Genomic DNA, 26,965 nt, shown 5'->3' with positions numbered 1-26,965 from the left:
CTTGGTGTCAAGAGGCTGGGACATCATACAAACCATCAAGTCATTTCTTTTTCATTGCCTTCGTGTCTTCAGACATGGCTGCAGAGAAGAAGTCTCATGCTCCCTTTGCCTTTCCCCTCCCAACTCGTGAACCATCCAATGTGCCCCACACGAGATCATCATGCCATTGGCGCTCTCCGTATTGCTGAGTGAATGTTTCCCCCACTGTGTGAAAGTATTGGCCATAATTAAGCTAGCTTCGATGTAAGATATTTGCTCAATCACCTACTTCTTTACCTACCTTCTCATGTCCTACCTCTCGTCACTCGTTTGCTACGGATAGAACAACGATGGCTACGCCGCTGCAGGCGCCGCCAGGGCCTGCGGCATCATCGACAAGCACGACAAACAATGCGATCCTCAACATCACACGGCCGCAGCCGCAATCACAACCACCAGCACCGAAAGTCCCAGCCTCCGCACTCCAAGAAAAGCTGCTCAGGTTCTTCGACAAGCCAATTGAGCTATGGGGATTCGATCAGATCGAAGCTTTCAATGCCTTCAGTATCGAACTGAAGAGCGCGAAGACCGATCTCGATCCTCTCGAACTCCAATCAATCAAGCTGATTGCGAACTACCTCCTCCAGTGGCTCGGGCGCATGCTGTTCATGGATCTCCTCAAAGACGTCCATTTCGAATGGTTCGACGCCAACCTGTTCCCGCCGAACGCCTTCCTTGGAATGGAGCCACGCGATATTGGCGGAGCCTGTGGTGTCAGCACAACCGGCGAGTGATCGTCACCGTCAACCCGGCATTCCATGGTTGGAAGCGCTGTCCGAAGGAAAGGAGATGGGACATGTGGCTCGGTATACTGCTGCATGAGGCGACACATGCGATTTTCACTCAGGCTTCCATCAAGCCGCCATCGTCGCCGACAGACCACTTCGCAGCCTGGCACATGGTCGCGAAGGCGGTCGAGACCCGTTTCCTGACCGAGCTCGGTCTCGCGGTCGATTTGGCCCGTGGAGCTGCACTGATACATGAGTACAGCACGGGCTACCGAACCGATCTTACCGACGGCGAGCTGTTTCATTGTTTCGAGGGACAGTTCACGTACCGTCCTCACCCCTTCGACGGTAGCTCCGGTGCTCTGTTCGACCACGCACCCAAAGGCTATATGCACACCATCATTCCTTAGGCATGGCAGCTCCAAGCGCAGGACGACGCCAGCTACGACCACGACCGGATCACCCACTTGGCGTTGCAAGTCTTCCAGGAGACAGGGAACGATCTTGCCGCCAGTGTCCTAGCTTGTGAATTGAAGGTTCAAGTCTGGATGGCCCGCCATCCAAGGATGGGTTGACAGCTTCATGGGGCCAGGAGGAGCAGGCTTCGACGCGGCCAGTGTTCTAAGAGGGCTCAAAGCTTGACATGCTGGAGGGAAGTCTGCTGTATGATGTATCGTCTATCTGCTGCCCTCCGACTCCAGCGTGTAGGTGTTCTCAGCGTGCGTTCCGGAAGGATGGAAGACTGCCGTTTGCGCGAGGCATCAGCCGAGGGTTGATAGATTCTGCACGATGAGACTGCGGACACGGCTCGTGACAAGCTTGACTTGTACGCGGATCAGGCTTCTATACATCTCAGCCACAGGCCGGTAAATACAGGACTGTACACATCACATCAACTGTCGTTTACATACAGCTCTCGTCTTGGCTCATTCCGTATGCTTCATTCATTTGTGTTCAGAACACCGTCGGCGTCCATGAGTTGCCAGATGAAACCGCGAACACAATTTTCAAGAGCTGGTTTCAAGCCTCTGCGGTAGATGATAGCTCACACGGATGGGGAATATAATATCGTTCTCAAGAGATGGGACGAGATGAAGTGAAGTCAAGAATACAAGCATCGGCAAAAACTTCTCCCAAGCTTTCAACGCCTCACGTGACTATTCGAAGCATTTCGTTCAGGTCTTCACGCAATGCACCGGCGAGCTCGGATATCTTGAAAGCACAGAGACGGGCAGGGTGGTTTCGTGCCCTTCGGTGCGTTCGCTAAGACAGGAATACTGCTGCAAGTGCAAAACAATTATTACCTTCGGCCATCTACAGCACAAAACATCTTTTTGCCAACTCCGCAAGCCTCCACCCTTATGCTCACGGCCGTCGGTAAGGACACTGCTTTGGCTATCAGACGGTCCTGTTCCCCTTCAGCGCCTGGAAAGAGTACTGACGAGGTCTCTCATTCCCGAGCCCGAGCGTAGTCTACCACTGGCACGGCGAGCACGGCTCAAGTCCGTAGTCCCACTTCCATCCTTCTAGAGATCTTCGAGAAGGTGTGAGGGCTGCAGAGCGCACGCAGCCAGCCGCTGCAGGAGCGCTGATCAAACTTCGTGCAATTGGTCATTAGAAGAAGTCCGACGGGCGGTCCGGAAGTGATTGTCGCCACCTGCATCGGAGGTCGTACTATCTGTGGGGTTACACTACCAGGCTCGCTCGGAAGCGTGGAAGACATGTGCTGGTGGAGAGACGATGGGCGGCCGAAGTTTGCTTGCTTCTGGTGTTCCTGAGAAGGTGTTAGCAAGCTAGAGGCTCGCTTATGGTCGGCTCAGATGATTGACACATCGTCCCGTGATGGGCTATCGGTAGATGTTAAGCTGCTTCCTTCCAATGACACAACAGTAGAAGTTCGTCCCGAATCCTGCAGTCAGCGCCTCGGCTAGCTATCCGGAGATGGCAGCAAATTTGCAAATCGCCTGTCATAATCATCACAGCCTGAAAGCAGTTCTGGAGAGCAGCCCTCTTGGTAGGAGATCCGGAAAGGTACTGTCAACGGCGATGAGATGAACACGAGATGGAACATGGTTGAGATTGCCACTATCTCGCCGGCCCCATCTGAAGATGGTAGTCGGTCTTCGAGATTACATTTTGAAGATAAGCTCGCGACACGCTCTTGGACGGAAGCTTGTGGAGCAGGGGCCAAGAGCGACCAGGCCGGATTCGAGACCTCCAAGCCGAGCAAGCACGGCCAAGGTTACATCAAGTGTCGGCTAAGTGTCGCCGCTCTCCACCTTGCGCATGGGTCGGGAGTGGTTGGAGGTTGTCGGCCAGTGTCGCGTGCAGGCAAAGGATTGGAGCATGCGTGAGATGGTGGGAACACCGAGGAGGCGGGATGGCCGAAGCAGCATTGGGCGTGTCGCATATGAAGACTCCTCGCGCCTTCCTCTTGCGCTCGCTGTCGCCCTCACGTCCTATCTCATTACCACATATCGACGACACCCCTTCGTCGGAGGAGATCTGCAATCATGGCGATGAACCACGAGGATATGGCTGCCGAGTATGTCTTTTCTTACCTCCTGCGCAGTGTGCGCGCATTGGAGCTCGCGCTAACAGCAACTCCTTCCCAGAGTGCACGAGCAGTTCAGCGAGCGCCAGCCTGAGAAGGACCAAAGAGATGGAGTAGGCGCATTTGTCACTCGCGGCAGTGTCGACGCCAGCGCCGAGAAGGAGCGAAAAGAGTCCGAGGGCGGTGCTGTGGATCCCGGTGTCGAAACACCCGACGGTGAAGAACCCAATGAGTATGAGAAGGAACACTTGCGTCGCGTGGGCGAGAACCTTCCTGCGTCCGCCTTTCTCATCGCTGTGGTTGAACTCTGCGAGCGCTTCACCTTTTACGGCGCTCAAGGTCTCTTCCAGAACTACATCAACAACAAGCCTAATGGTAATGATGGGTCGCGCGGCCTCGGCCTCGGTCACCAGGGTGCCACTGGTCTCAATCTATTCTTCCAATGGTTTTGCTATGGTATGTCTGAACTTCATAATCACCGCACATGGGCAGCCACTGACTTGACTTCTCTAGTTACGCCCATTCTTGGAGCTATCATTGCAGACCAGTATCTCGGCAGGTACAAGACCATTTTGATCTTCGCTGGCGTCTATTGGGTCGGGCTGCTGATTCTGTGGACCACTTCGCTCCCTACGGCCATTGAGAATGGTGCTTCGCTCGGCGGTTTCGCAACGGCCATTGTGGTCATCGGCTTTGGAACTGGCGGTATCAAATCAAACATCGCTCCACTCATCGCGGACCAATACCAGCGCCACAAGATGGCAATCAAGGTCCAATCGAGCGGCGAGCGGACAATCATCGACCCGGCCATCACTTACCAGCGGATTTACATGATCTTTTACTGGTGCATCAACCTCGGAGCACTGTCACTCCTCGCGACTCCGTTCATGGAAAAGTACAAGGGTTTCTGGACTGCTTTCCTGATGTGCTTCTGCATGTTCAACGTCGGCATTCTCATTCTCATTCTCCGCCGGAAGTCCTACGTGGTCCGTCCCCCGCAAGGGTCCATCATCACCGATGCCTTCAAAGCTCTCGGTCTGATGATCACCTCACGCAACACGGAAGCCCCCAAGCCCAGCTGGCGCGCGGAGCATGGCAAGACCAAACCAGTCCCATGGAACGACCACTTCATCGACGAGGTCAACCGTGCCCTGCGCGCATGCAAGGTATTCGTGTTCTATCCCGTCTTCTGGGTGTGCTACGGCCAATTCTCCTCGAACTTCGTCACCCAAGCTTCCCAAATGAGAGGCCACGGCATGCCCAATGATGAGATGCAGAACTTCGACCCAATCTCCATCCTCGTCTTCATCCCCATTCTCGACCGCATCGTCTACCCGCTCCTGCGCCGTGGGGGCTACGAGCTGCGCCCAATGGCTCGCATCACCATCGGCTTCATCATGGCGTCATGTTCTCTAGCATATGCGGCCGGCGTGCAAAGCCTCATCTACCAGTCCGGACCCTGCTACAGAGACCCCCTCAACACCCGTGGTACTTGTCCAGCCGGCCAGCTCGCCGACGGCACCGTCGTGCCCAACAACGTCCACATCGCCATCCAGACCCCTGCGTACCTCTTCATTGGCGTGGCCGAGATCTTCATCTCTGTCACCGGTCTCGAATACGCTTACACCAAGGCACCTACGAGCATGAAGTCTTTCGTGCAGAGCATGTATCTCTTCACCAACGCCTTCGGCTCCGCGCTCAACGAGGCTCTGGTGCCTGTACTGGTTGACCCGAAAATCTTGTGGATGTACACTGGTGTCGCTGCCTTCTCTTTCGCTACCGCGATTGCTTTCTACGCCATCTTCCGCCATTATGACAAGGATGAGGAGAAGATGTATGCGCTGGACAGGGATTTGCCGGCGCTGACGCATACTGGGTATAAGGAGAAGGATATTGAGGAGAACCGTTCTGCAAACTCAAACTAGGCGGACGTCGTGCGAGACGGCGGCAGTGATCTGGATGCTATCAGTATACCCCACTCGTTCGATGTACGAGATATGGCTTATGCGTCTGTCGTATGTAACGCTGTACTATCACACTTTAAAGACCAGCCCCCTTCCACTTGTCACCAAGACCACCGTCCTCAACCCCTCACCATGCCCCTACTGCCCGCCTCACCCCTCGCCACCCTACTACCTTCCTCTTTCCTCACCTTTCTCAGCTGCCGATACTCCGGCTTCCACATCTGCTCCCTGATCCACTCCTCCAGCTCCCCATCCTCTGTCGGGATATCCTTCTCCTGCGCAAGGCCCTCCTGGACGGCTTTCTTAATCACCGCGGCAGCGATTTCGACGCTGATCTCGCGCACATCCGTCACATCTGGTAACAACGCTGCGTCCGGATCTTGCAACGCTGGTGCTGGGGCGGCGAGTGCTTTTGTGGCCGCGACGAGGAGGGAGGGCGTGAGGAACCTCGTTCTACTCAGCACTGCTCCCAATCCGACGCCTGGGAAGAGAGTAGCGTTGTTGCACTCTGCGATCTCACGCTTGCGACCATCCTTCATCTCGACCGGTGGGAACGGGCTCCCGGTGGCGGTGAGGACTTTACCGTCTGTCCAGTCGAAGAGGTCTTTGGGATCGGCTTCGTGCAACTTGGTCGGGTTGGAAAGAGGGAAGATGATGGGGCGATCGACGTGCTTCGCCATTTCTTGGACGACTTCTTTAGTGAAGGCTTTAGGTTTAGTGCTTGTGCCGATTAGGATGTGCGGTTTCACCTTCTTAACGATGTCGAGGAGGGATTTGTGATCCGCATCTTTCCACTCGTCATCGGGCTTTGCGTATGGGTGCTGGGCGAGCGTGAGGTCGTCCTTCATGCTCTCCAACAGCAGGCCTGGTCTGTCGACACACCAGATCTGCTTCATAGCGTCTCCAGGGGACTTTTCGGACTCCACGGCAATTGCGTCTCGGATTTGGTCAGCAATACCTGTCCCTGCTGTCCCGGCTCCGAACATCATGATTCTCATATCCTTCAGCTTAAGGCCTGCCACATGCGCAGCTGCGTAGATTGCAGCCAGCGTCACGGCGCCGGTTCCTTGGACATCGTCGTTAAAGCAAGCGATCTCGGAAGTGTACCTGTCCAGAATCTTACGAGCGTTCTGCAGCCCAAAGTCCTCAAAGTGGATATAAGCCTTCGGATACCGCTTCCTGCAAGCTTGCACAAACCTGTCAACGAATTCGTCGTACTTTTCCCCTCTTGTTCTCGGCCGCCGCAGACCAAGATACAGATCATCGTTCAGCAACTCATGGTTATCTGTACCGACATCCAGAACCACTGGGATGACTCTATTAGGATGGATACCCGCACACAAGGTATAAATGACAAGTTTCGCCACACTAATTAGAATCCCTCCAACTCCTTGATCACCAATTCCGAGAATCTGCTCGCCATCGCTGCAAGCGATGATGTCGACGTCTTCCGACGGGCCCCAGCGGTCGAGAACCCGCTCTATATTAACTGGTTCATCAATGGAGAGGAAGCAGCCTTCTGGGTGACGGAAGAGGCGGGAGTAGTCTGCTATTGCTTCCCCTTCCTACCTTGCATCATCAGTCATATCTCAGAAGAAACAGAAGTCGGACATCTCACAGTAGGCGTATAAATCACGGGAAACATCTCCCTCAAATGCTCCTGAATCAACCGATAATACAACACCTCATTCTGCTCCTTCATACTCGTCATAAACGTATTCTTCCCCAGCGGCGTCTTGTGCGTTTGGTACTGGTCGTAGGCTCGAGCGACCTGCTCGTCCAGTGTGTTGATCCGGGATGGGAGGAGGCCATCGAGCTCGAAGTCTTTGCGTTCTTGTTTGGTGAAAGCGGATCCTTTGTTGAGGTAGGGTGTGTTCAGGAGAGCGGAGCCGGTTATAGCGCAGTCTTGAGGGCCGGAGGTCGAGAGTGGAAGGTGGGAGAATTTGTTTGGGGCCATGGTGGTGTTGTTGGAGTGGGTGGAGTTGTCTTCCAGTAGAAGCTGTATCTTTTACAGCCCCTGTATCTACCTGTATTCTCCGGTGACCGGCATGAACGGCAACTGGGAAAAATCGAGCTGCTGGTTGATTTCCAAGTTATCTAAACTCGTATGAAGAGACTTGTCCTTGCGATCATGCTGTCTGTTTTCGAAGGTCAACACGGGCAGGAAGTCATGCAACATGACGTGCGGCGGACCTCCGCAAACTCAGATTGCTCACAGCTGCGAACCATGAGCGTAGAAGTCTCGTGGGTACATGTGTGACAAGGGCGTGCGATAGTGTTTCGTGCGTAGCTTCAATGTAGCAGTCGTCTACCGAAGCGTACTCTATGAGTGAGTCAAGTTGGCTATGTACATCTAGATCATCAGCCATCCCTATGCCTCTTCGCAGAACTCAAGAGCACCACGTATATCGTCTCATCATCAGCTGCCCTCTTCCTCCTCCGCTCCGTGCGCACGAGCATCAAGCGCCCCCAGCCTGTGAGCCTCAAGCATACTCTCCGCATCCCCCTCCTGCAACAACCGTCCATTCCCTATCGCAACCCCGTAATCCGCATGCCTCATCGCCTCCGGCCGATGCGCAATCGTAATCACGGTGCTCTCCTGCAGCTCATCTCTCAAGATCTGCTGGATCTGCACCGCAGTCTCGTAGTCGATCGAGGCCGTGGCCTCGTCCAGAATGACAATGGCGCTTCTGCGCAGCACAGCCCGAGCGAGACCAACGAGCTGCCTCTGGCCTTGGCTGAGGTTGTGGCCGCCGGCTTCTATGTGGGTGTTGAGGGTAAAGCCTTGGTTCTTGCAGACTTTTTGTAGGACAGAGTCGACTTCCGAAGTGGGATACTCGTCGAGCGGATCCAAATTCTTCAGCATTGTACCTGGAAAGAGAACTGCTTCTTGAGCCAGGAAGGTGATTTTGGTGCGTAGTACATGCTTGTTGACCTCTGCCAGGTTCATGCCATCGACGATTATGCGTCCACTTTCGGGGTTGATGGAGGCGAGCAGTGAAAGAGCGAGGGTACTCTTGCCGGATCCTGTGCGTCCGAGAATGACTGTCCTTCGCCCGCCTGGCAGCTTCAGTGACAAACGGTCCAGAGCTGGTGGTAAGTGCGGAGCATATCTGATTGTGACGCTCTCGAAGACGACGTCACCGCTTGGTCGTGGCCACCATGCTGGCGGATCGATTGGTCCCTTCGGCTCCTGCTGGAGATGAAGAAGCTCGACGACTCGCTCAACAGATACGAACTCCATCTGCAGTGATCCATACTGCCGGCACAAGTAGTGCGTGGATGTGACGAGTTTGTTCGCTGCTATCAGGACGAAAGCGGTCAGGCCAGCAGACACATTTGTGTACAGCGCCAACATCGTGAGTAAGAGGGTCGAGAAGGCTGACAAGACATCGTATCGGTACATCAGCCACGCTTGTAGGCTCCAGTAGAAGTGGTCCATCTTCTGGAATGTATCGACCACCCGAATGACTCTGTCCTGGAACTGCCGCTGGACGCGGAATGCTCGTACTGTCGTTAGGCCATTGAGCAGTGTGCCGAAGTTCGACATCAGAGGCGTCAAGGATACCATCTCCAGTCGGCGTAGACTCTGTGAAGTCGGGATGAAGCGAAGGAAGATTAGCACGAAAGCAACCGTAAGCATGATTGCGAAGACGAGGAAAGTTGGTGTGACCGACCCAATGACGATAATAGACGAGATCCAGGATATGCCGAGCCAGGCCACGGACTGGAACTGCTGTGAGATGTTCCCATCAATAACGCCGATATCCGAGGTCATGCGATTCATCAAGCGGCCCACCGGCGTAACGTCGAAGAAGCGGAAGGTAGCTCCAGCGACTTTCTGCATGATGGCTGCGAACATATTCTTGCCTGCGGTGTAGACGATCACGATCATGATGCCCTGTGATGAGATATAGATCAAGGATTCGGCCAGCGCTAGGACGAAGAAGCCTAGCAGCCATGGCTTTATGTTGACATCCGGAGAAGGTAAGTCGTCCACGTACGGCACTTTTATGCCCTCGACGTCGAGTGACTGGGTCAGGAACATGGATTGCGGCTTTTGGTCGTAAGCCTCACCCCAGCTCTTTAAGAACCAGGACTCCGCGATGGTGACGAGGCGATAGAATGCCAAAACCGGTATCAAGACTCCCCACCACAGAAGTCTGCCAGCTTTGACGTACTCCCAGTAGACGGAAGCTCTGACACCTCCATGCGCTCTGTGCTCGTCCTCGATGAACTTGTCCGGGACTGCGTCAGTGTCTCGCTTCTCAAGCTGTTCCTGAGGGGCAGACTGTTCACTCTTAAATCTGGTCAACGAGGCATGGGCATCTTTGCTCAGTTCTTCTTCATCCAGGATCGTGGAGTTGCCGTTGTCCATTCGGATTACCTGCGTAGCCAGCCGAGAAACTATGTCGGTGCGATGGGTGACAAGAACGACAGTGCGGTCCTTCAGGATTGAGTTGTACACGAAGCAGTGCTGCACGATATGCTCGGCAGTCTGCTGGTCAAGCGAAGCAAAGGGGTCATCCAGCAGGACGATCATCGCACGGCTGTAGATAGCTCGAGCAAGTGCCACACGGGCTTTCTGGCCACCGGAGAGGCCGACGCCGTTCTCGCCGATAAGTGAGAGGTCACCGGCCTTGAACTCCCTCAAGTCTGGCACAAGCGCACAGCAATTGATGGTCTGCAGGTAGCGTACTTCGTCGTATGGCTCGCCGAAAAGAATGTTCTCTCGGATGCTCATGCTCTGTAGCCATGGCGTTTGGGCACAGTAAGCAATGGGTTCTGGCGGTCGTAGTAGGGAACCATGCAAAAGATCGAGCTCGCCCAGTATCGCTTGCAGCAGCGCAGACTTTCCAGAAGCGACTTCTCCGCAGACAACTGTCAGGCCTTTCGAAAAAGACAAGCTGAGGTTGAGGACCGGCCTGCCGGAGCCTGGCCAGGCAAAGACAGCCCTGTCAATGGTCACTCCCTCATCTACCGCAGGCTCTGTTTCTCGCTCCTCTCTGTCTGGTTCAGCCATGTACTCTTCAATACGACCAACGGCAACCCAGGCGTTGATTAGCACGATGATCAGCTGTGGAAGATCTTTCAGACTGCTCGTCATCATCTGGAATAGCTGCATGGCCGGGAAGGCGATGTCGACTCGCAGAGGCTTGCCGGCGATGACGGTATATGCGAAGAAGGCGATAACGGGCGTAAGATCAAGAGCCAGTGTGTTGAAGAACGCAATAGCCAGATTCCATATCGAGGTGATGATCCGAAGGTCGAGCTCTCGTTGACGTGCATCCATGATCTGGGCCAGCCAAGCATCCTGCCAGCCATACCACCGTAGATGGCGGATAGCTTCGATCCACTGAGATGTGACCTGAAGCTTGCTGTCTGTTGCCAGTCTTCGCTTCTTCTCATAATAGATCATGACCTTTGCCAGTAATACGTTGAGGCATTGTGCGAGGATCACAGCCAGCACTGCAATCAGAGAAGGCCAGCCGAGGAGGTGGACAACAAGGCCGATCGAAAATATGGCGCTGAGTGGTTTCTGAACCAGGCCCTGGAACTCCCAGAAGCGCTGTGCAACCTCGTACACATCGTTGCGCATCAGGTTGAGAATCTTGCCCATGCTTGCTGGCTCTTTCCGAGGCGAATCCTCCTGCCGTCGCTTGAAAACTGATGTTATTCTCGACCAGGTCTGTTGCCAAATGCTCGCTTTCTGCTTATATGGAGCATCGCCGTTCATAGAGTGTCCATTGCCGTGCCCGTTGGTCTTGTCCTCTGAAGTGTTTGGCTGTTGGGCAAATCCCATCTTCCTGTTTAGAGTCTTCTCGAAGAGCATTGTGATCATCTCCCCTCGTGACCTCTCGTAGCACCTACGACCGTACCACAAGCTGAAGACACCTGATTGGGCTGCGATGAAGCGGACCGCAAACATAAGGCCAGCGTAAGTCAAGGCAGCTTGTTTTGGCGCTCCAAGGCTCTCCATTGACTTGAGCAGTTGCTGCAGGAGTAAAGGCCCAGAGAATTGCATGACTAGCTCCACCAGACCCAGCGCTGTGAGGATAAGCAGATCGATGACGTTCGCCTTGACCAGCCGTTGGACTACCGTGCCTTTGAGAAGGCGGAAGTTCTCGTGGAGCCTTTGATGGTGAAACTCGTAGGCCAGTTGCCACACATCTTCGTCTTCGAGTTGCCGTTTATACCCCAGCTGAATCAGCCGTGTCATCCAGGATACCGTCATGAATTGCCAAAGGGTGAGCTTGTCTTCCGGGCTTCTTAGAGCTGATGTCGGCTGGGTCATGAGCTGGCTGATGTCGAAAGTGCACAGGTGCGGATCCCGGAGAGGCATCGAGAGGATGATGGAGATTCCGAGCACGGTTAATGCAATAGTCGGGATGATGAGGTTCCCTGCCATTGTTCTCTCAAATTCCACATCAATGTCTCGTAGGCGGATAACGTCCACGATTCCTTGCAGGATGAGTATGGCGAGAATCGAGAATGGCGTTGTCCGTGGCCGATGCACCAGGGCCATCGCCGACGCAACTGTCCAAGGCACGACCGGGATGATGCTCATGAGAGCACCGCGGTTCCTCACGACTTCAGGCAGCTGAAGGACGACTCCAACGATTGAAACCAAGGCGAGAGCGGCCGTGAACATGCTTCGGCGGCGAGAGACGACATCTCCTTCGGCCGCATTTTCGTACGGCTCCTGAACAAACGGAATCGTCCATCTCGGCCGCCAGCGGATCAGCAAGAGAATCGATTGTACCAGGAGCAAGAATACCGCGAAGATGGCCGGTATACAAGCGACGACTGGCACGAAGCAATGCTCAAACCGGGCTTCCCGCTCGTTCCAGACGCCGGAGAAGCAGACATTTTGGCTGTTTGTCGCATTGGCAGGACCGTAGAAGTCCTCTCCAGCCAGTACTTGCTGCATGCTTGTTGTTCAAGTCATCGTCGAGATGGAAATGATGTTTTCAATCGAAGGCTTGGTTGCCTGGAGTCAGAAGCATCCAGCAAGGGTTCGGTGAAAGCTGGATTCAGCCACTGTCAAACGATTTCGATTGGTTGACCAGCTCGACGCGCTAGCGCATGTCAAGATTGAAGAGTGAAGTGGAAAAGTCGACTTCTTCTTTTCTTGAACATAAGGACGCTATTGGAACGAACCGTACAACTACTGCAATGTGTTGGCTGTCGCTCCTGGCCTCTTCCAACTTTCGCGCGCCCTCCATCGACTGAGTCAATCGGAGCAAAAGATCGGTTTCAAAAATCGTTCGAGATATCTGTGGGTTCCAGGTTCAATGTTGTTGCTCCTGCACCGTTTCTTCCAGCACCACTCCTTCCAAGTTCTTGCTAGATTTCCATTGGTCCGTCGACAGTCGACGCTAACGTATGTCAAAAGTTCACTCTCTTTCACTCTTTTCCCTTCTTGAGCACATCCGCCAGCTCGGAATCGTCTGGGACGAATCGCGAACTAAGACAACCTGGTTCGCTCTTATTCTTGAGTCTCGATCATTACAGTCTTCTCTCTCGCAACGAGGTACGATTCGATATATCGAGGAGTTTGCAAATTACAACACACTGCACAATTCCGAGCGAAGGCGACCTGTTCTGATACAATACCATCGCGCTCGTTGATACACCACCACGAAAACAAGCTCTTGACTGCCATTGGCCCTGCATGCTCTCACGCTAGCTTATGTCAAACCTTCACTTTACTCTTGACTCCAGAGTTGACTCTTGAACGGCAGCTTGCTTACAGGTATTTACAGCACCAAAGGGCTTTTGCAAGGACGAAAGCGTTGCTCCCGGCGGTGCATATCGGCTCTTGGGATTTACTTCCTTTCGACGACTGGCACTGGAGGAGCTCGACATATTTAGTTGCCAGTGTGGCGCTTTTCCCATCGTCTACATTACACGCCGTTCAGCCTTGAATACCATGCCCGCGAGCTGTTCCCTACCACCCTCTCGAACCAATCATTCTGCAAGACCATCGCTCCGTAGGGTGTTTCCTTTCCCTTGAACTCTGCTCTGCACTCGCCTGCGTCCCCGCACACAATCTCTGGTTGAATATTCCATAGCATACGCAATCCCTCTTGAACCTGCGTTGCAAGCCTCGTAGTTTCGCGAAGCTGCATCCCTCCGTTATATTGTGCAGCTACGATGTTGCCCTTCAGCTGCGCTGGCTTCTCAAAATGCTAGTGCTTGATGTGTGTTCTTGTAAGCCTCCAGGTGGTCTCCGTCCTCTGTTTGGCATAATGTCGCTGAATGGGGCGATCAATCTTTCAGAAAGAAGCTCCTGGTCCCGCTCGGGATGCAACAGCGCGATCTTGGGGTCCATTCCGAAGGAGTACCACTGCTCTCGCCTTGCTGCAAGCGAAGGGTCGGGTGGTAGGACTTGTGTCCATGGGTATAACGGTGGTTGGGTCTACCGTGCTGTAGATTCTGGATGACTTCCGGCGTTGGTGACTGATTCGTAACAGAACCACTTGTGCATTATCTCTTGCTGCATTTGCCCGCGGAGGATGTATCATGCCCCATGGCAGACTCAGATGCGTTAGGTTTGATCGTACCCCTGTCTCTGTTCGCCCTTAGGGGCATGGGTTGCTGCAGAGCCCAAAAGGCTTTCGAGCATGGACACGATTGAGGACTCTTGTTTGTCATAGGCGAGTGGAAGAAGTCGCAGAAGGCTGTTCGTTATGAGCGATAGCTGTGGTGGTCCAAGCAGAGGATGCTGTTCATGGTGCTGGCCTTCTGCTCGTTTGCTGTGCTGTTGTCGATGGCGCCGGTGCTGCGGCTGACGGAGAGGGAGCTGGTTCGGCGCAACTACTCTGCTGGTTGACTGTGGTGTCGGTTGAATCACGACTATAGCTGGTACCCCGACTGTCAGACATAGGATATATCAGATCGTTCTCAATGCTTGAGCCTATGAATGTTTTATCTTGATCACCCGCTGTACAGCTCGTAGTCGTCGAACCGCCGGCATGCTCATGTCAAAATCCTCTTGTGCGTCCTCAGGATGGCCTGCCGTAGCTCACGTCTGCATCAGTGGAAGTGCAGGCGTCTTCCTCGTGTCAAAGTCCTCTTGTGCATCCTCAGGCTTGCCTGCCGCATTGAGTGATGTTTCCAGGGCATGTGATAACAGAAATCCACCGTCAGGTCATTGTCGCCTACCGGTATATCAACTTCACCCAGCTTCGTGACCGTCACCTTCGACACTTCAGCAACCACACCATGTCGAGGTAAGTACAACAATTACTCCTACCAACTATCAGCGCTCGTCTGTGGAGCATATAGGACAGTCGTGACTTACACTTCTTGACAGACCAGAGCACTTCACACCACCGCCAACACCGGTGATCGCGCCGAGGCCGGACAGCGAGCTGTGAGTGACTTCGACGCGCTTGGAGATCAGTAGGAGAGGAGCGATAGCTGACCGATATGGACAGACAGCAGCCAGCGCCTCTGGACTTGGGCGAACCCGTAAGTGCACCTTCTCGTTTGTTCGTTGCTTGAATAGTCATCTCGGCATCTGCATCTCTCCCCCATACCATGGATCCTGGAGCATCCGTATTACCTGGAGAGGCTGTATCGGCACCCTTGCGACGACTAAGAAGCCGTTTTCATCGATACTCGACATACTAGATATACAGAGTGAACTTAGAGTCTTCCTGGCGCGTTCGTGCTAGAGTGTGCGACTTGCGGCCTTTCCATCCACACAGCTGTGTACTGTGCAGGCACCACACATCCTCGACAAGTCATACCGAGAGGACCATCATTGCAACGAGCAGCCATCGGTTGCTTTTAATGCCTGTTGGAGAACAGGGAAGAGTCAACGAGAGGAAGGCGGCCTGAAGTATCACTCGACTCTTGGCTCTCCCGAACCTCGGCTTTGGACTCTGCCCGGTCCCAATACACCACCAACGGACTTTCTTCCTACACTTTTGTTTTCTGAATTGTCAAGATGCCGAGATGACTGATTTTGCAGCAGCGCAAGAGCGCATCCTCGCTCGTCGCGCTGCACGAGACGCCGCGAACAATGCCGCAGCAACAGCACTAACCGCATCTCGAACAGAGCATCTCCTCCACCTCCCTCCAACCCTTCGAGTCCTTGCCCAACGGACACTCAACGCCTGGGACGTCGTAAAGAGCCCACACGGCACCAGACCAGCTTTCCGAGTCGGACAAGTCGACGCCGAGCTTCTGGACGAAGAACTGCTGCATCTCCTCAAGAACCAGGCGGGAGAAGGGCTCAAGCTGCTCGGTACGCACCTCAAGGACGATTGGGGAGCGGAGCTCAATGCTGGGCTGAGAGCGGTACTCTGGAAGCTGTCGATCTGGGATCACGGGGCGAGCTACGGCGCCTCTCTCCAAGGCCTCAAGTACATTGACGCGCGAAGATCAACCGCTGCGGTTGCGGCGCCAGCGACACGATTTCAGAGAGCCGCCTACGGGCTCCTCAACGTCGGCGGAAGATACGCCTGGACACGCTGGGAAGACCATCTCTCATCATCCGAAAACGGCTACGACGAGCCATCACCACTCATACAACGATTGAGCCGCTTAACCACCCTCTTCTCCACTACACAGAACATAGCCGCGTTCATCTCCTTCCTCATCTTCCTCTACAACGGCAAATACCGAACCCTCTCCGACCGAATACTTCGAATGCGCCTCGTCCCCTCCTCCAACCAAACGAGCAGAGAAGTCTCGTTCGAATTCCTCAACCGCCAACTCGTGTGGCACGCTTTTACCGAGTTCCTCCTCTTCCTCCTCCCCTTGGTCGGCATAAGCAGATGGAAGCGCTGGATCGCGCGAGCGTGGAAGAAGACCAAAGCCGTAGTCAAGAACATGAGCTCCGGCAGGCGAAGCGAAGATGAAGACGCAGAAGACGAGATACCAGGTGGCGAACTGGGCTTTTTGCCCGAAAGGACATGCGCAATATGCTACAGAGACCAGAACCCAACAGGCGGACAGAGCGAGCAGGATGTCATCTCAGCAGGCGCGAATACAGGAATCGTCGGCAACGCATCAACGGATATCACGAACCCCTACGAAACCGCCGAATGCGGGTGCATCTACTGCTACATGTGCATTGCACGGAGCATCGAAGCTGAAGAGGGCGAAGGATGGGTTTGTTTGAGATGTGGGGAGTTGGTGAAGGAGTGTAGGCCTTGGAATGGCGATGTGGAGATTCCGGTTGAAGAGCTGCCGAGACGGAGTAGCAGGAGTAGTCGGAAGAGCATTGCTTGGGCTGATGAGGTGGTTGACGAGAAGGATGGGGAGGATGAGATGGGCATGAGCGAGATGGAACCGATGCCTGTGGAGGACGACGATACCTGAGCATTGATGGAGCAAGGCGAGTTTTCAAGCTGGCCCAAAGATATATCGATGCCAAAGTACGTTCAAGCAGCTGGTTGAGGCCCGCATTTCGACTCAAGACGACGTGAGCCGGTCCCATCACTACAACAGTACCATGTCGAGTGTATTCATGCTAATATACTTAGGGGCAGCTAAGCGAATATCGTCCTCTCACGTGCTCAGGCGTCTGCTCCGCGGGCCTGGATCGACTGATCAGCAAAGCTCCAAGTCCATGGAGTTTCGGCGCTTGATCAACGTCACAGTGATCCCCCGCTTTCGATGAAGAAATACCAACGTTTTAATAACAAATACAGCCACCCAACTCCAACTAAAGGAGCACTTCTCAACATACAACGGTGATCAAGAGGCTGAGGTACTTTCTGGATCCAGGACACAACGTCGGCGCCCCTGCAGCGGCGAGAGTTAGAGTCCACTTTGGCCCAACGATCGCGCTAAACCACAACCTCCTGTGACCTGCGAACGAAACAGCACGATGGCGCCCTCAGATATCAAGGCGCTCGCCATGATCGGCTGCGGCTCGATGGGCGGCGGCATGGCGCTCCTCTTCGCCGAGCAGGGCGTCCACGTCTCGCTTCAAGACCCCAGCGCTGATCGCATGAACGCCCTACTCGACAGCGCGAAGAAAGACGGGCTGCAAGATAAGCTCAGCAAACACGACGACTACAAGTCGCTGTGCAAGAGCCTGGAAAGCTACAGTGGCAGCGGTGCTCCGAGGGTGTTTGTGTGGAGTCTACCGCACGGCAGCATTGGGGATACAGTATTGACGGGGTTGATGCCTTTGCTGAGAAAAGGCGATTGCATTGTGGACTGCGGGAATGAGCACTGGGAGAATTCGGAGAGAAGAATGGGAATGTGTTATGTCAAGGGCATTAGATACGTTGGATGTGGTGTCAGTGGAGGCTATCAAGCAGCGTGAGTCTGTACCACCGATGACGACCAAGCTCACAAGACTGACATGTGTGTAGACGACGCGGCCCCTCCATGTGCCCCGGCGGTGATGACGACTCCCTCTTCTTTGTCCTCCCTCTCCTCGAGCAAGTCGCCGCGACAGCCCCAGATAACTCTCCCTGCGTCGCCCGCATCGGCACCGGCGGCGCTGGACACTACTGCAAAATGATTCATAACGGCATCGAGCACGGCATGATGTCCGCAATCAGCGAAGCATGGGCGCTCATGGCAAGAGGCATGGACATGAGTTTAGATGATGTCGGTGACGAGTTCCAACGCTGGAACGACAATGGCGAGCTCCACAACACCTTCCTCGTCTCCATCGGCGCCGACATCTGCCGCAAGAAGAACGACAAAGGCAATAAAGTCCTACCAGAAGTCGAAGACAAAGTCGTACAAGACTACACCGGCGAGGAAGGTACAGGAGTCTGGTCGAACGACGAAGCCATCGAGCAACACGTCCCGGCCCCAACCCTCACAGCCGCACATTACCTGCGCATAGCCTCGGGCGACCTCGCGCAACGCCGCGCCATCTACGACACTCTCGGCAAAGCCCACCCACCGCAGAAACTCTCGATCCAAGACCAGAAAGCCTTCCTTGAAGACCTCCGGCAAGCCGTCTACGCCGCCTCCCTCGCAGCTTACGCCCAAGGGCTCATCATCATCGATAGAGCGAACAAGAGCAAGAACTTCAACATCAACTACCCGAACCTACTGCAGATCTGGCGTGCTGGGTGTATCATCCGATCCGACTACATCAACCGCGAGCTGCTGCTTCCGATCTACAAGCAAGGACCATTCGTCAACCCGCTCACGGACCCGACGTTCGCGAGCGAGTTGAAGAAGATGTATCCAGCGCTCAAGCGGGTTGTGATGAAAGCGATGGAGGCGGATCAGGTGGTGCCGAGTTTGAGCGCGAGCTTAGAGTATCTGAAGTACATGACGAGTACGGAATTGCCGACAAGTTTTTACGAGGCGGAGCTGGATTATTTTGGGGCGCACAACTATGATCGGAAGGGTGAGGATCCGGAGGGGAAGCCCGAGACGGGGAGGCAGCATTTTGAGTGGAAGCCTGCGTGAGAATGCGCTCGGCTGCTTATTAGAGACAGGTGGACTGAATGTGTATCGAAAACTATTCTACCGCAGTCGACCCTGGGTCGGTCTCCATCAGAAGTCTCACATCCGAAAGACCCGATCTTGCGTGCTCGATCAATGTCCGCCGGCTACTCGAAACTGTCTGACAGTCGCCGCCTCATTCGGGGCGCATTGCGACCTTGCGCTGTGTTCCCGTTAGTCCAACCATCATGGCGCTCATCAACCATCTCGGCCATCCCTGGTAACCGTTCAAAGTCATCCGCCATTTCGCTCCTCAAGGTAATTTGCCACGTGTGATCGATGATCTCCGCTTGCTGGACAAACTCTCCAGGGCAGTCGGGATCAGGCATCCAGTACGCCTCCCTAGTGACGACGAGATGCCTTCCGATCTTCCACTGGTACGCCAGGAGTCCCCAATACCACAGCATACCCCACAGAGGTGCCGTAATGCCCACCACCGGAACAATGTACCAAGCCTGGCCAGTGGCCAATCTGTGGAACGGTGAGCCAGGCTCTGGCGGAACGAACGCGGTAACGAGCACGAACGCTGTGGCTGCACCGAAGACAATGACGTGCAGCGGCGATAGCCATGGTCGATATCGGCGGCGCTCCTGCCAATGCCATCTCGACTTGCGCAGCTTGATTCTGAGAAGACCGATTGACACCCAGCAACCAATGAGCGAGATGACGGTGTAGCTGTACAGAGCGACGAGCGCGGAGTACGACCTGCGAGGGTCCCGGATCGGCGACACCAGCACGACGAGCAGTACCGACGTAAACCAGTGCAGAGCGAACGCTGCAGTGGGTGCTTGCTCCACATCCTCCTCGCGCAGGCGACCTCGGGATAGCCATAGTTTGAACAGACCGTATGGCGTCTTGTACGAAGTGGCGATGTGCAGTGAGAAGGGGAGGATGCCTTCTTTGGCAATCTCCTGCTTCACACGGGCGGCGGTGAATGTCATGACCCACAGGTTGCCGAAGATGGAGACGGCGATGATGGCGGCCATGGCATGCGAGGCCTTCTTTTGATCGTCTCCGAACAGCTTGTTGAAGAAGAGGGTCGCGATGTCCGCGCTGGAGGGTTTTCCGCCTAGTGGAGGGATGATGTCGGCCTTGTCAACCACCAGCAGGTATGAAATGTTGGCCATCATGTAGAGGACGACTGTGATGAGCAAGCCCAATACGGTATACTTTGGAAAGTATCTCCGTGGGCTTTTCACTTCTGCAAGTACGTAGAACGGCTGTTCGTAGCCCGAGAAGGAGTACATGCAGAGTGTCAAGGACCGGGACCTGAAGACGTTAGCGAAGCTGTGGCAGGGAAGGTGGGACCAGCGTGAGCGCATTATCTACGTACCAGGATGATACGCCTGCTCGGTTGCTCTTCCAGACATCTTCAATGAAGTTGTTCCGAACGACATCTCCAGGACCCCCGAATCGGCCAGCCGCATATGCGATGGCCAGACAGACCATGACAACAAGCGCGCCAACCTTCAACACCGCGAAGGCATTGTTGATCAGGATCCCACCCCGTCTGGAGAACGTATGCAAAAGCACGATCAAGGTCAAAACCGCAATGGCGATCCCAAGAACAGGACCGCGGCTGGGAATACCATCTGGCGAGAGACCATCGTAATGCCCTGATGCCGTCATAACCTGGAGCCCGAAAGCTATGGCGTTCGTGCTCAGGTTGTACATGAGGACAAACATCACAGCGAAGCAGCACGTCGTTCTGATGTGTGGAAGCCGGAGATCAGAATCCGGAAACATGAACTCCAGGAAGTTCTTCTCGCCGCCCGACCGTGGGACGCCGCGAGGCTCTGTCTCACCTCTGACTCTGCGCTGCGGTATCGAAAGACCGCATTCGAGCCAGACGTACAGTCCGCATATCGAGATCAGCGCTCCGGCCGTCCATAGGAATAAGGCTCCGCCGACACAACCTGCGCCTTGGAGGACACGGTGTGGTGTGAGGAAGATTCCGGAGCCGATTGAGCGGTTGAGGATGAGGGCGACGATGGTCCATTTGCCGATTTTGTTGCGTTCTTCGGGGGAGTAATCGAGTCTTTGGTGTTCGTAATCGAGCTCCTCGGTTGATGGGTGGCCCAGAAGCGCTTCTTCGTTGGCGTTCAGAGGCATTGTGTTGAGTGTGTCTGATAGTCGCAAGCACTCAGGAAGGCTACAAGGGAGACTTCTGGTTGATATCGTCCTAAAGATAGCCCAGCCTTGCGACGAGACACATGCGAAGAGCTCCGGGCAGTGAACATGGCATGCGCAGGAACAGCTCTAGACTGATGGCTGAGTCTCCCCGTATGCACTCGAAGGGAGCTTCCTGCAACGCTGGACGAATGGTATGTGATGCAGCGAGCAATAAGCCACGTGCCCAGCAGTCTCCGGATAGCCGGACTAATCAGGTGCAGTCAGGCTTGCCAGCCTTGTCTGAAGGCAACCAACATCACACCACGCCAAGGCAAGGCTGTCGCTAACTCGAACTCAAACGACACTCGATATGCATCCGCCCCCTCATTTGGCTATATCAGGCATTGGCCAACCGCATGAGGCTGTGATGACTTGGCGAGGCGAGAGCTCAGTAGAGTTGCCGTCGCAGATGCTAACGTGCGATCCTTCGGACGCAGCGTCCTTTGGAGACAGGTCAATATCATCGGCGCTGGGCCGCGTCGCCGGCATTCTTAGAGCTTCCGCTCCTCGCGACAGCATCAGAGACACCGGAGCAGGCTAAACTAAACGACCACACAATGGACTCGGGCTGCGACGACCTTCGCAACGGCATCCGGCTCGCGAACGAGTTTGAGCAGAAGTGCGCATTGGAAGAGAATTCGACAGGTAAGAACCATGCGGAGTTGTCGCAAGAACACCCACTAACGAACCATGTCACCAGACGTGCGCTTTCACAATCTCCGAAACGATATATCGAACCTCGGAGGCCTTCTCGAGAGGCTGCAATACGCATTACAAGATGCGCAGCGACGATACCTCAACCGTGGAAGAAGCGTCGGCGTACGTGTGTACGAGCCCTTGTCCGTTGACGTCGAAAGTGAGCGCACGTCTATGGTGGGCAACTTCGTAGACACCTTGAATGAATGCAACGGACTTCTGGAAGACAGCAGAAGAGCTCGGCATGGTCGTCATCCGGCTCGACAAGAGCAGCGTCTGGAAGCACTACGCACTCGTAACCAGCTTCATTCGGAGAAGATAGACCATGCTCTTGATCGTTTGACGGTCGACTTGTTCACGGACAAAGATGGCGAACTGGATAGTGCGGTTGCCGTGGAGGGCATGGCTGGTGGCCATCATTTGGACGACGCACTGAGGTATATGAATGCCAACATCATCACGGCGGGGTTCAGAAAGTGTTTCAGAGCAGGTGTCCTGGTAGATGCGCCTGAGGGTACCGAGATGGATCTGCGAATGCCGGAGACGTTCGATGCCATCCTCTTGCATCTACGCGAGAGTACAGGAGGGCCTGACCAGACGCCAGAGAAGTACCTTGCGTTCTTGAAAGCATGTTGGCTGCTCGAACGGCTGAAAGCAAGCGCTGACTACCGCGGCGCTCGGGCGGGATACTACTACAAACCCGCTGTCCGACAGGTTGAACAAAAAGTCCTGGCGAGATACCGGCGTCCTGGAGGGCTTGTGGCTTATCGTGAGGCGAGCCTTCTCAAGCTGCCGGAGAGTGCGTTTCGCATGTGGCCGTTGTCGACAGCGCTCACGATGCCGGCTGAGGATGATGCCACAGGTCACTTCGACCTGCTCGCACCTCGCGCCGATGAACACTTCGTCGCTTGCATTCCACTTGCTTCAGCTGCTCGCGGACAATTGTCAAACTCTGTGACTATCTTCAGAAGCTCCGCAGAGCGCTTTCGACTGGTACTGAAGAGCACAGTTCCCTCTAGACCTGGTGAGACGACCCTGATTCCTCTGTCGGTACACAGCTCTGAGGATGCGCTCATACCTCGCTACGCAATGCCGACCATAACCAATCCAACGCTAGAAATGGCAATATTCTCCCGGCACGAGGAGACGCTGTTCAAGTTCTCTACCTTCGAGGCGCTCCACACGTTCCAAGCTGCCCTCACAGGCTACGACGTCTCTCACGATCAGACGGACATACGGTCCCAATTCAGCGACCATGTGGACTTTCTTGACTGTGTTGGACGTATGCAATTATGGCAGGAGCCTATTATCCTGCGAGCCGAAGCAGACAGCGACGGTTCCTCTCACCATCGAACAACTCAGTCGCAGAACTCGCTCGCAGTCCGATCGTCTTCGCGACGAGTGTCGCTACCATCATCCATCTCTCCAACCACAACAGTCCGCTGGACCGCCGGCGGCTGGGAGGCAGATCACATCAAACTTCCAGCCATCGTGATATTTACCCAGCTTTTCGATACCCGGAGGCGAACTCGCTTTGCCACCATCTTCATCGAGCTGAAACGAGGCATCTACATCGATGCCACGGAATGCGGATGCTGCAAAGACTACGAAAAGTGCTCTAAACTCGTTCTAGTCAAGGAGAGGAAACTACCTTTTACTGTGCGAGTGTCATATTCTGACGGCGATGCCCATGGCCGGCCGAACCCGAATACATTCAACATCTTCCCTTTCCGTCTCCCGCATCCACGGACCTTCCGCTCCATTGAGACGGTGAACACGGAGTATCTGGTGCTAAAATTCCGGTCTCTGCTGGAGAAGCAGCAGTTCCATCAGGAACTGGACTTGCGGTTTTGTGTGAGGGATAGGCAGTATCTGGATCAGCGGGACTTCGAAGAAGAGATACGGCGTCGACAAGAGCACCCGCAAGGCCGGCCGCGGGTGTCTTCACGGAACTCGGATCCTTTTCCGACGCTTTCCCGACATCGGGTCGTACCGACGGTTGCGCCGATTATAGATGTTCCGGATACTGGGCCTGCGTTGGATGATGCGTTTGCTAGAGGATCTATCTCGCCTTCTGCCGGACAGATATCACATACCAACCTCGTACACCGTGAACTTCCTCGAGATCAGGTCGGTCGCTCGAATTCTTATGAAGTGAACGGAAATGCCGCAATGCGGCCCTTACCTTATACTCCTCCAGCGCCGGAGGGACCATCCTCCACCAGCGCCCGGAACGACAGCGTAGTCCTCCCAAACGAGGTCGGAGAGCAGATCGACCCCTGCCTCGGCCACGAGCTACCCGCTGATCCGATGAACCACAACGAGCTAGCACACAATCAGCATAATGCTTCACGCCTTGCAAACGAATATTACAGCGCACCCGAACTAGTCCGCTCGCTGTCGTCTCTGGCACCGGAAGCATACACTCCCGCGAGAATGCTGTACCAGGGCCCTACTGTTAATGATTCGAACGGTGGACAGCGGAGGTACCAACAGTCAGTAGAGGGGGATTTTGGATACGTGGAGGATGACAGAAGGGAGTCGAGGAATAGGAGTGGGAAGCAGAAGGTTTTCAAGTTTTTGCGGCGGAGATAGTCATAATGGCTTATTGTACAAATAAAGGCAAAAACAATTCGATGTTCAGTCGTATCAACTCCATCCTTGTCCAGTCCGACGAAGTGATCAAATTGCTCTTGACTGCAGGCCTCGCCTGCAAAATCCGACAATGTCTGACGTGGTAAGGCAACTTGCCATCAGTTTTTATCCGCTGTCTGGACAGAGAAATGCCAGCGCTTGACTCGCTCGAATCTGATTGACGCTAGTGGATGTTTGGTTGAACGCAACTATCGACATGCCGAAAAAGATGGAATTGTTGGAACAGAAGTTGATTTCGCATACAAGTTTACAATGCTTCATTGCTAGGCAGGTCCATTGGCCTTCAAATTTCGACAGGAATTTGGTGACAGTCTGACCGTTCTACGCCAGCGATTTGAGCCATGCTCGCCTCCTGAACGCTGAGGCTCAGCGCAACATGGACATCCGGCGCAATGAGCAATCTATACCATCCCGGGCCTTGGACTTGGAGAAGGGCTCTGAGGTGTGTCGTACGAAATACCCAGTCCTGCTGGCGAAAAAGTAGCCTACAAGTCCTCCACTGCCTAGATAGGATGATGCCAGGCTCTTCGCTGGCCCCAATGGCTACATCCTGATGCGGTCTTGCCAGTCAGGCCCACGACTATCTCATTTTCGCGAGGCGCAGTGCGATATACAAGTCAGCCAGTGATGGTGACCGGACTACCAACACGACCTGCGTTAGTCAAAGCGCTTGCTTGACCACGATGAGGATACCCTGGACTATGTTGGTTGCAGACACTGTCGGCCGGCTCCAACATGAGTGCTGATCTTAGCACGGGCGTAAGCGTTAATCGCTCACTTGGTAGCGTGCTTGTTACCTTGATCCGGACCAACGAAAGCGCCGCTCGACCGCACAAGACCTCTCCAGGAGCTTGTTGCAGCGAGCAAGCATCCACGAATAGCTTGTATGATGTTCACGACCGCGGTCAACAGCACGCTCGATTTTGGGAGGATCGCAACGATTTAGAACAGCACTCTGACGACGATGATGACGAATCCTGTTGTTGGGAGCCATGAAAGCGCAATGGGGCCCAGCCGGTGCGATCCAGGCAAGGTATAAGAAGGGTGCAGTATCACATGAAAATTGACATCAAGCAGACCGTACAGCCGTTTACGAGAACTCACGCCATCCACCTCGGACAGCTTCAAGCCTCAAACGTCCAGCACTCTTCAGCGCAATTGCCTACCGCCTCAAGCCTTCACGATACCAGACGTCACTACCAGCCATGAAGACCACCATCTTCACCACATCCCTCCTCGCCACCCTCTCCGCCGCCACCCCCCTCAAGCGCCAAAGCGGCTGCATCGTCCAAACCGTCATGAACCCCAACTCCAACCAAGCCAAAGCCTCCATCCAACAATGGAACAACGACGTCAAGAACGTCAACGCCTTCCTCAACGCCGTCCCAAACCTCATCAACGACGAAGATGCTCTCCTCTCGGAAGCCCGGATGGCTCTCACCAATGCAATGGACGAGCCGTGCCAGCTCATGACGCTGGCTTCGCAGTCGGCTTTCATTCAGGCTCCCGTGCCGGCATTCGATTGCGCGGTGGAGGATTTGATGGATGTGTTTGAGGTGCATGTGCTGCAGAATTTGATGGCTGTGATTGCGGACCCGGGGAATGCCGAGGTTGCGCAGGCGTCGGTGGATGATATCAATGCTTTTCGATGCTGCAATGTTCTGCCTGATGTGAGTCTGTCTTTCTCGAGAGTGTTTGGTCAGCTGCTGACGTTCTTTCTTCAAGGTTGACATCTTGTTCATCAACTCCGCAGAGAGTGAAGGCATCGCCAACCAAGTGCCGCTGTCGGTAGGACGGGAGGATGCTTGCGCCGACATTCAGTGCACGAAGAAGTGCAAGGCGAAGCAAGGTGCGAACGGGACTTGATCTGCTCAGGGCTGAAGAGCATGATGAGAATGCTGCTTGGGCTGGGTTTGGTCGCACGGAGTCTGCTCGTCATTCGGTTCCATAGACGGGGTATGTTCTGCTTCATCATGTTTCAGCAATTCATCTTCATCATTCATTCCAGGACACCTGACTACTTGGCTTACCGGTCAGAAGCTTTCTTACTTAGATGATTTCTGCCACTGCCCTGGTCGCTCTCTTCAACGACCATCATCCATCCACCTCCACCAGCAGATAAAAGCACTGTACATTACAAAATCGGTCAGCAGAACCAGCTACCTCGTTACCATCATTCGTCCCCACCCACCCACCGCCAACGTAAGTTCATTCCCCACCCTCAAAACGTGGTCCAGACCGTTACAGCACCGCCGGCCTTCGACAAGACACCGGAAAATTCAAACGTCCTTACCACTACCGCTCTTCAACGCCCTAAAATCGCACAACCGCTAGTGCGCCAGTGATCATGACCAATCATCAACTGGTAGAGGATTAGAGGAGATGCCTTCCCACCTGCGCATTTCCGTAACCATGGTTCAGCTTCACAAGGTCGAAAGCCTGAGGTCCACGAGATGGAGTTGGCGTGTGAAGTCTCCGTATCTTGGGAAGTCAAATTTTGCTGGCCCGGGCTGGAATGCTCAGAGTCGGTTGGTGAAAGGTATGGAACACGTGAGAACTGAGTGAAGTTGAAGACCTCGGTATCGCTATGAATTAACCATGTCATGCCATGCCATGCTATGCAATGATGCCCAGATGCTTCGCCGGAAAGTCAAGAAAGACAATCAATCGTGCCTCCCTCAAGCACCTAGCTAGCCAGCCAAAGCCGCAGGGGGAGC

General features: G+C 54.5%; 9 protein-coding genes across 9 annotated transcripts; 6 read left to right on the top strand and 3 right to left on the bottom strand.

Annotated features, from left to right (window-relative positions):
* Positions 1–329: 329 nt before the first annotated feature.
* On the top strand, positions 330–1,177 carry LTR77_008754 (uncharacterized protein; the record flags this gene model as incomplete). Its single annotated transcript, XM_064805984.1, has 2 exons — positions 330–769; positions 826–1,177. 2 exons carry the CDS (start codon positions 330–332, stop codon positions 1,175–1,177), a joined length of 792 nt encoding a protein of 263 aa, XP_064655843.1.
* Positions 1,178–3,280: 2,103 nt separating this feature from the next.
* On the top strand, positions 3,281–5,246 carry PTR2 (peptide transporter ptr2; the record flags this gene model as incomplete). The annotated part of the gene is made up of 3 exons (XM_064805983.1): positions 3,281–3,312; positions 3,383–3,777; positions 3,835–5,246. The coding sequence occupies 3 exons, from the start codon at positions 3,281–3,283 to the stop codon at positions 5,244–5,246; spliced, it is 1,839 nt and encodes a 612-aa protein (XP_064655842.1).
* A 158-nt stretch (positions 5,247–5,404) lies between these two features.
* MAE1 (NAD-dependent malic enzyme, mitochondrial) lies at positions 5,405–7,242 on the bottom strand (the record flags this gene model as incomplete). Its single annotated transcript, XM_064805982.1, has 2 exons — positions 5,405–6,850; positions 6,904–7,242. The coding sequence occupies 2 exons, from the start codon at positions 7,240–7,242 to the stop codon at positions 5,405–5,407; spliced, it is 1,785 nt and encodes a 594-aa protein (XP_064655841.1).
* A 462-nt stretch (positions 7,243–7,704) lies between these two features.
* On the bottom strand, positions 7,705–12,216 carry LTR77_008751 (uncharacterized protein; the record flags this gene model as incomplete). The annotated part of the gene is made up of 1 exon (XM_064805981.1): positions 7,705–12,216. The coding sequence occupies one exon, from the start codon at positions 12,214–12,216 to the stop codon at positions 7,705–7,707; it is 4,512 nt and encodes a 1,503-aa protein (XP_064655840.1).
* A 3,035-nt stretch (positions 12,217–15,251) lies between these two features.
* On the top strand, positions 15,252–16,622 carry PEX2 (peroxisome assembly protein (Peroxin-2); the record flags this gene model as incomplete). The annotated part of the gene is made up of 1 exon (XM_064805980.1): positions 15,252–16,622. One exon carries the CDS (start codon positions 15,252–15,254, stop codon positions 16,620–16,622), a length of 1,371 nt encoding a protein of 456 aa, XP_064655839.1.
* A 511-nt stretch (positions 16,623–17,133) lies between these two features.
* Positions 17,134–18,689, top strand: LTR77_008749 (uncharacterized protein; the record flags this gene model as incomplete). The annotated part of the gene is made up of 2 exons (XM_064805979.1): positions 17,134–17,573; positions 17,627–18,689. The coding sequence occupies 2 exons, from the start codon at positions 17,134–17,136 to the stop codon at positions 18,687–18,689; spliced, it is 1,503 nt and encodes a 500-aa protein (XP_064655838.1).
* Positions 18,690–18,832: 143 nt separating this feature from the next.
* On the bottom strand, positions 18,833–20,837 carry LTR77_008748 (uncharacterized protein; the record flags this gene model as incomplete). Its single annotated transcript, XM_064805978.1, has 2 exons — positions 18,833–19,994; positions 20,059–20,837. 2 exons carry the CDS (start codon positions 20,835–20,837, stop codon positions 18,833–18,835), a joined length of 1,941 nt encoding a protein of 646 aa, XP_064655837.1.
* A 617-nt stretch (positions 20,838–21,454) lies between these two features.
* Positions 21,455–24,188, top strand: LTR77_008747 (uncharacterized protein; the record flags this gene model as incomplete). The annotated part of the gene is made up of 2 exons (XM_064805977.1): positions 21,455–21,542; positions 21,598–24,188. 2 exons carry the CDS (start codon positions 21,455–21,457, stop codon positions 24,186–24,188), a joined length of 2,679 nt encoding a protein of 892 aa, XP_064655836.1.
* Positions 24,189–25,453: 1,265 nt separating this feature from the next.
* On the top strand, positions 25,454–26,114 carry LTR77_008746 (uncharacterized protein; the record flags this gene model as incomplete). The annotated part of the gene is made up of 2 exons (XM_064805976.1): positions 25,454–25,918; positions 25,974–26,114. 2 exons carry the CDS (start codon positions 25,454–25,456, stop codon positions 26,112–26,114), a joined length of 606 nt encoding a protein of 201 aa, XP_064655835.1.
* Between the last annotated feature and the right edge of the window lie 851 nt (positions 26,115–26,965).

Source organism: Saxophila tyrrhenica, assembly GCF_035928015.1.
Source record: "Saxophila tyrrhenica strain CCFEE 5935 chromosome Unknown scaffold_15, whole genome shotgun sequence".
NCBI classification, from domain to species: Eukaryota; Fungi; Ascomycota; class Dothideomycetes; order Mycosphaerellales; family Extremaceae; genus Saxophila; species Saxophila tyrrhenica.
This window is presented reverse-complemented; position numbering and strand designations above follow the sequence as displayed.